Source organism: Mandrillus leucophaeus, unplaced genomic scaffold, assembly GCF_000951045.1.
Source record: "Mandrillus leucophaeus isolate KB7577 unplaced genomic scaffold, Mleu.le_1.0 Scaffold123, whole genome shotgun sequence".
In the NCBI taxonomy this organism is placed as follows: Eukaryota; Metazoa; Chordata; class Mammalia; order Primates; family Cercopithecidae; genus Mandrillus; species Mandrillus leucophaeus.
The window spans coordinates 4,767,986-4,776,186 of NW_012100654.1; the positions used below are offsets into that span (position 1 = coordinate 4,767,986).

Here is an 8,201-nt window from a genome sequence, read left to right on the forward strand (position 1 = left end):
TTGGCATGGCTGTATATAGTAGTCATCCCTTACCCTCTGGGGATATATTCCATACTTTATGAAATGGATCCTCATACCATATCCTTTTTAATACAGGCTCGTTGCAACATAATTCCTGGATTTTCAAAATCCAGCCAACACGGATACCTCTGCTACTCTGTTTTGGCCTTCATAGCTGCTTCCTCTCTCAGACAAGCTTTCTTTTCTAAGTTCAAGCTTGTTGAAGTCTTGGAATATATCCCCAGATGCCTGAAACTGTGGATAGTACCCAACCCTGCATATACTGTTTTTCGTATACATACATACCTATGATACCATTTATTTTATAAATTCGGCACAGCACAATGCACTTTGAGGCAATTATTAAATAAGAGTTACCTGAACACTAGCACTGATTCCACAATAGCTGATCTGATAACAAGAGACGGCTAGCACATATGGTGTGAATACACCAGACAGAGGGATGATTCACATCGCAGGTGGATGGAATGGATTGGCAAGAGATTTCATCATGCTACACTGAATGGTATGCAATCTAAAACTTATGCATTGTTATAGGGATTTTCCAGTTAATATTTTCAGACCTCAGGTAGCTGAAACCACAGAAAGCAAAGCCGTGAATAAGAGGGGACTACTGTAATGACTTGTCATCCATGAATAATTAAGAAGCATGTGAGAATCTATGTTTAAAATAGAAACCTGTATTCATACCTAAATATGAAACAACTCAATATCCCAAGGTCAAACTGTAAATGAGATATACATGAGGTGCAAATACTTCTAACAATGATAATACATGAGATTTTTGTAATAGAGAAATTTAGCTTCTCAGGTGGTAGGAAAACAGCCAGTTGAGAATTCTAAGGCATGAAGCTAAGAGGGTGACTTGTGTTGACCCCAAGCAACTCCATGATGCTGGGATTTCTAAGTCCTTAGAAATTCCTGGCTGGACCTTGTCAGGATGTTTAAAAAACTGTTCTCCTAAAAGCCTCCATTTGGCAGCATGTTCAAAGATTATAGAATGTGGTCTGGCTGCTTCTCAGGGCTTGCTCTATTAGGGAGCAGCCTCCCCACCAAATACACCAAGGCATTTGAGAAGGCTGGCCCTCCAAGCTGCACCTGGGCCATATACTCAACTGGCCTTCCTTATCTCTACAAAATGAGTTCGCCTGTGGAGAGGTTACTTTGGTAATGGGAAGAGAAGTAAGATATGGTACCTGCTTCTCTAAAGAGTTGGTATTCAAGTTGAAATAAATTGTTTCATTTTTGTCCAAAAGGCTGAGAGGCTACACTTTACTTGGATCAAAACAATAAAACACAGACAGTCATTATTTAAGAAAATTTATTTCTACTTCTACAGCAGAAATACGGAAATGGTACAGGTTTGGGCAAACCATGCTTTATGAAATGGATCCTCATACCATATCCTTTTTAATACAGGCTCGTTGCAACATAATTCCTGGATTTTCAAAATCCAGCCAACACGGATACCTCTGCTACTCTGTTTTGGCCTTCATAGCTGCTTCCTCTCTCAGTCGAGCTTTCTTTTCTAAGTTCAAGCGTGTTAAAGTCTCGTTTCTTTGGGCAGCCTAAAGCAAAAGAGATTTGAACAGGTGATTTGTATGCTGGTCAGGGGAGGGTATCTTTACCTTGCATTGACGACAGCAGGTTAACAGGGTAGTAGAGGCATGGAGTCCTCTGCTGTCTGGACACTGGGCGTGGCAGTCTCCTCCATGTGCTTCAACTTCCTCGTACGCTTCTGAGAACAGCAGCTCATCCATTCAAGCATAAGTAAGAAGTGCCACACCTCTCCTTTTTCTTCCCTTCTGGCCCCTTTCTTTCAATCTTTATCCTCTCCTTTTCTCTTATACTTTCTCCTCATTCCACCCCACTTCTCTTTTATACTAAATACCTTCTCATTGCCATTTCTATCCCATTTTTCTTCTTTCACTTTTCTTTGTTGCTATCTTTTCTCCTTCCCCAACTTATCTGCATACTCAGACCCTTCTAGTTCCTTACTTCTCTTTTACCAAAAACATTCAGCTTTGGAGATTCCAGACTTTACCAAAATACTACCATTGATGATTTCCACGAGTATCTGTACTACAATTCCATCCTTTGAGTGGGAGAGGCAACCGTCCTCTTCCCTCGTTTCCCTCCATGTAAATGGTCAGATTTCTATGAAGCTTACATACAGGCCAGTTTCAAAACTTTTATACCAAATAAGTGAAACTAGTACCCTAAGCTGATATTTCCTCCTATTTGTGTAATTTCATATGTAAAAGAATTGGGTATATGGAGGAGGAGGAGAAAGGAAAGTTGACGGTGAGAGCAAAATATACAATGGCTAATTTTTCTCTTCCAAATCACATTAAGTTAAAAAGTTCTCCATTCCAGTAGCATTTATGGAAATAGAAATTCCATAAAACTAAAATGTTACAATTTCATGGTAAAGAACAGGAGAAGAACTCTCTGAAGTACACAGCATATAGCCCTGGATGATGCTAGAAGTGATTCCAGGTGAATAATTTGCTTCTGGAGTATTTAAACTCAGCTAGTACAATCGAACATACAAAAGCAATGCAAATTTCTCAGATCCTAGAAGTTTACAGTCCTGTCCACATGTTTCTGCTGGTTTTAACCTGAGAACTACGCATGAGAGGTCAAAGAGGGAGACAAGAAAAAATGAAGTGGGGTAGAACAGAGTTTTCAAGAGAACTTCGCCCAGCTCAGCACATCTGCCCCTTTGTACTCCCATGAGGTCAGCCTAAAATGGTCAGTATTTCCATTTAACTACAAGACTGAAGACAGCCAAAAGTACATTTCCTTTTACTCTGGAATTACTGAGGATAAGAAAATCAGTTAAGAGTGAGTGTGTAGAACATTTTTAGTATCTTAAAGTAGTTGTAAGACATCTCTTTCCACATGGAAGCTGTGATATACAGAATCATACATGGTATTAAAAGAAGAATTTGACCAAAGCTGCTGAATATAAAAATAACTATAGCTTAATAGCAAGATAGTATAGTATGAGGTTTGGTATCCTGCAAACTTGGGTCTAAATTTTTATCTTGCCACTTGTTAGCTATGTGAGTTTGGGAAAACTATTTACCTGTTAGGGTTATGGGGGTGATTAAGTGAGCTTAACAGTGCCTGTTACATAATAAGGACTCAATAAATGGGAGCAATTTTCCTATTACCTGAACTGGGTCTAGGTTCACATTGTGGCTCATCATTAGGGACATGTGTGGCCTTGGGCAAGTTACTAAGGCTTTCTAAGCTATAGTTTTCCTCATCTACAAATGAGGTCCTAATACTACTTATCTTACAGTGTTTTTGTGAGGTTCAGACGAGGTATCAGCTAGAAAAGTACCTGGAATGCAGTGAGTGTTCATTAGTGATAGCTATTACCATAATCTGTGCTAAAGATATCCGGACTTGCATTCCTATGTACTGCTTAGGAGCTATGGTCCTTAGACATATGGCCCTGTCTGGCTGAGCTTCAAATAAAGAACCCTGCTAGGAAAGCTCACCATGATGAAGGCAGTTATGGTGAGGGTAAATACACTTGGGTACCAAGAGGCACTCTGGAAATATGGAATGGGTTATTAAATATGCCAGTGTCATATTTCTTAATTTACATTATGACATCTGTCATCAGAAACACTTTTTAAATTTACGTTACACAAAATGAATTTAGTCCTCCTTCACTATGCCAAAGTTAGGATTTGCTATTTATCCCCAAGGATGACATTCCAGGCTGGTTCCCAATATGCCTTATTTTTTTGCTTATCTTTTCTCATGTAATGTAGAAAGTAGCCTCCTCTTCTCAGAGGGTAAATACAAGGGTCAATCTCTTATTTATTCTAGGTTTTTGGTGGAGAACATACACACTGGATAGAGAAAAACCCCTTCTCACCTTCTTGCCGTCGATAATCATGGCGATGCATCCTATCACTGTCAGGGCAATCATGAGATAGCAGATCTTCACGCGCATCTTGTTCTTTGCAGCATCAAGCATCTCCAACCTAGTAATACAATGAGATCATGAGAGAAAGTTATTAACTTTTCCCTTTCAGAAGTTGTGCAGGATAAAAAGCTGTGTATAAATTCAAAGTATAGTAGTGTCTATAAATATATATAGGGAGACCTAGAGATCTCTTTAAAAAGGGCCTAGAGATCTCATAGGACTTTGGGGAGGGTGAGGCATTTTTAATAACTCATTTATATATAAAATACAAGATAGCACACACTTAATTAAGTACAAAAGTAAGAATAAAAAGTGAAGTCACGAACAAAGCCAAAAAAAAAAAAAAAAACATGGGCAAGGCATATTAATCTATACTTGCTAAGGTGGACCCCAATTTCAGCTCTCAGGTTTCCAACCAGCCTATAAATGCTAAAAGTGAAACAGGTAGCCATTTCTCCCTGAGGTTCTTAAGAAGATATTATGTGATCTAGTCATCATCTGAAAACATCTTGACAACAGATACTACAATAAGCTTCATATGTTTCAACACAAAGCACAATTCAGAAAGATCAAACATTGGAGAAAGTTAACCAATGTGTTCCATATACCCAGCTTTTTTCTCTCTGTCTTGAACCTGGAATAGATTTGAGAATATCTAAAATAGTAGGAAGGTCCTTTAAGCAATGCTCCTTAATATTTATGTTTTTAAACTAATGTTTTGCTAAAATTGAGTGACAGTGAACTTGATATTGTGGTCTTTGGCAAGTGCCAAAGTGCAGCTTTTCTAACCTATCCACTGAATACAAACTCATGTGCCTTAAAAAAAAGTTGATGGTTGGTTCATCATTCTTGTGTGAAACCTAAGAGGCTTAACATAGAAGATTCTAAAGAGAAGGCCAATCTACCTTGGTGATTTTGCAAGCAGGCAGTGAGTCATGGTTCTATTTTTAATTTACTTTATTTAAAGAGATGGGGTCTCACCATGTTGCCCAGGCTGGACTCACAATCTTAGACTCAAGCGATCCTCCTCCCTCAGCCTCCTGAGCAGCCAGGGCTATAGGCATGCATTGCCACACCTGGTGGTCACGATTCTGTTACCTCGGTGTCTGGCAGAACCTCAAGGCAGGGGATGTGGAGCCCTTATGGGGCCCAAGATTAACTTCTGGCCTTCTCAGCAGATGTGTAAATAGGAAGTGATTATCTGTAGATGATGGGATTGAAGTGCTTTCTTTCCCCTGAGATATTTAACATATATTACTTTTAAAATTGGGCAGAGGATTACTTTAAAAATGCTTGGAAGGAGGCAAAGGATCTGGGATGTTGCAGGTGGAAGGAGGAAGATGAAGGCATGTACAATGTGATGTAGGAGCTGGTACCTGTGAAGCAGCATGTGGATGGGGTTCTCCAGGCATTTAAGCTGGGCCTGCAGGCTGGCAGGGACTCAATACAACTGCTAAGGACCGTCAAATTGGTCAGTTAGGAGCACCTGAGATTCCACTAACCACAAACTGACTTCCCATGTTGATGGTATTTTATGGGATTTGAAGTGCCATGATCCTCATGAAAAATAATCCATCCCACACGGAGTAACAGGAACGGGCAAGTTAAGCAGTGCCTGTTCAGAACTACCAGTACAAGGATAAATGGCTGCCTAGGCCCAGAAAAGACCCTTCCAGAGTGATTCATGAGGCAGTATTTTGGGCCTGAGGGGATCTTGGAACCAACTATTAGGCAGACTGAGGAAGGTGTTCTACAACAAAGCCTATACAGCATCTCTTGTGGCCATGGGTGAATACCAGCTTATTTTCTGTTGGTATAGGAAGAATGAAGGCATAGGCAAGAACCTGATGTCATGGTTATTTCCAGTATTCTCTTATTACCCAGAAGAATACATGACTTGAGCTAAGAAAAACCAGGGCTTTCCTGCTGAAATAATTCTAGTTAAAGTAATGTGCTATCAATTTGACTGGCGGAAGCAGGAAAGCTCTATTAAAGTTGTTGTAAACAGAAAATAAATACTACATATTTCCCTGGGAAAGAAGTCCTGAATGAGCTCGATCTTTTTCAGTCATGACTTGAAACCAGAGACCAGAAGATCCAGGAATAGTTTCTTGCTGACAGGGAACTTCCAGGAGCTTTGTCCAAAGTCCCTGTCCCTGAATAGGATGATGCCTCACAGGAGATGACATCTATTTCTCAGAATCTCTTTTTAGCCAAGGTGCCAGCCAGTCAGGGTCTTTAACATGAGGTTAGGGCACTGGTTCTCAACCAGGGGAGATTCCCACCCCCCTGGTGCCCCTTGGACATTTGGCAGTGTCTGGAGACATTTCTGGTTGTCAGCGCTAAGGCAATGCTATGGGCATTGAGAGGGCAGAAGCCAGGGATGCTGCCAAACATCTTCCAACAAATAGGACACCCCCCCGCCACAAAGCATCATCAAGCCCCAAATAGCAATAGTACGGAGTTGAGAAACTGGGTTGGAGGAAACTGCACTCATTATCTACAAACTCTGAAAAAGTTCCAAGATCCCAGCCAAGATCCCTTCCCTTAGGTTTAAGGAAGTTGGTGACAGGAAGCACTCTTTCCTGAATTCCAGAGTGTTGCAATTAAATACTTTTATGTCTAAGGTTGAGTACTTAAATGGATTTGGGGGAATATAGTCATTGTCAGTAGTACTTAATTTATATACCTAGATTAAAAACAAACTTTAAAAAAGTCACACTTCTGTAGCCGGGGGATGAAATCAAATAATCAATTGACTTCAGAGTACCTGACAGTTCTTCACTAGTCACTATGTAACATACCAATGATAAGACACAGGTTTTCTAGCATTGTTTATATTCCAAGTACTTACCAAAGATAAAACATTTGGAAAAGTGAAAACTGTTTACAAATTTGGTTGAAAAGTTTTAAACAGTTGGAACTCAGAGGCATTGTTTTTCCCTTACGTTAGTGAGAAATGAAAGCTGCTTGTAATACTAAATTCAGCACTCACGAGACAGTCTCTGGGATTTCATCTTCCTTTTTGAAGCGACCTGACCATATCAGCATCTTTTTCTGCCAATCTGTAGGTTTGTGTAAAGGCACTCTGTGGCTGTAAGTGCCTATGAGAAAAACCAAACAAGAAATCTTACGTGTTTGAGATTATAACTCTCAAATTTAATAACAGAAAAATGGTATTAGCGCTTTTTAACTAGTCACTAAACAGAAACACTGAGAAACTTCAAGTTAATTAGAGCTTTATTTGAATGGAATTTCTTAGGATGCTTCATTTTCCAAATAAGATTATAAAATCCCATGAGGTAAAATAAAAGCATTATTTCCCAATATAAGCCTCATCCATTGAAAACTGAAAGAACATCAAGAACAAAAATATGAAGTAAGGATGAACAAGGAGGGAACAGTGAGGAGCTTGTCTGACTTCAGTAGATTAAGAAAAAGTTTGTAAGGTACAATCAGATTTTACCAGAGCTTGAATGTCAGGCTAAGGGGTTTAGAGTTGATTGGGAACTACTGTACATTTTGAAACACGGAAGAAACTAATGTTTTAGGAAGGTTTACTATCTGTACAATGGATGGAGAGAGAAAAGGGGGACAGGGTAGAGTGGGCAAAAAGTCTAAATGGGAGACTGTAATACAAGGGTGAGGGGATATAGTCTGAACCAGAGTTGCAGCAGTGGGAAGAGAGATGAAGTCAGTCTGAGGATGACTGAAAGCATGTGGAGACTGCTTAAGACAAAGAGGAAGGAGTCACGAGAACATCAAACTTGGATTACTAAGACAACAGCAGTATTGTAACTAAAAGAAGACAGGAAAAGACCCAGCTGAAGAAAGAAAGAGCATGAATACTACTTAAAAGATTTGTTGAGTCTGAAGGGAATACATGCCATCTGAGTCATTTCATTAATAAGTCGGGACTAGAGATAAAAATCAGTGCAAAGGGAGAGCCAGTAAGGGTAATAAGGAGAAGGTCCTACTTATATTTTACCTAACACATAGTATCTTAATTTGGTTCATCTTTGGAGTTCTTTAAAACATAATTTCTGGACTACTATTTACTTTGGTGCATCCATTCTCCTAGAGAAAGCTCCAGTCTGGGCCGGGCGCGGTGGCTCAAGCCTGTAATCCCAGCACTTTGGGAGGCCGAGACAGCTGGATCACGAGGTCAGGAGATCGAGACCATCCTGGCTAACACGGTGAAACCCTGTCTCTACTAAAAAATACAAAAAAA

General features: G+C 39.8%; 1 protein-coding gene across 1 annotated transcript in view; it reads right to left on the bottom strand.

Moving 5' to 3' along the window:
- Nucleotides 1-1,325: 1,325 nt before the first annotated feature.
- The window catches only part of FAM162A (family with sequence similarity 162, member A), a 25,628-nt gene continuing 18,752 nt past the window's right edge, over nucleotides 1,326-8,201 (bottom strand). Inside the window, exons 3-5 of the mRNA XM_011971572.1 lie at nucleotides 6,966-7,074; nucleotides 3,920-4,028; nucleotides 1,326-1,589 (exon numbers count right to left, since the gene is read on the bottom strand). Coding sequence (XP_011826962.1) covers nucleotides 1,497-1,589; nucleotides 3,920-4,028; nucleotides 6,966-7,074 — 311 coding nt within the window. The 3' untranslated portion in view covers nucleotides 1,326-1,496. The remainder of the gene's footprint in view (nucleotides 1,590-3,919; nucleotides 4,029-6,965; nucleotides 7,075-8,201) is intronic.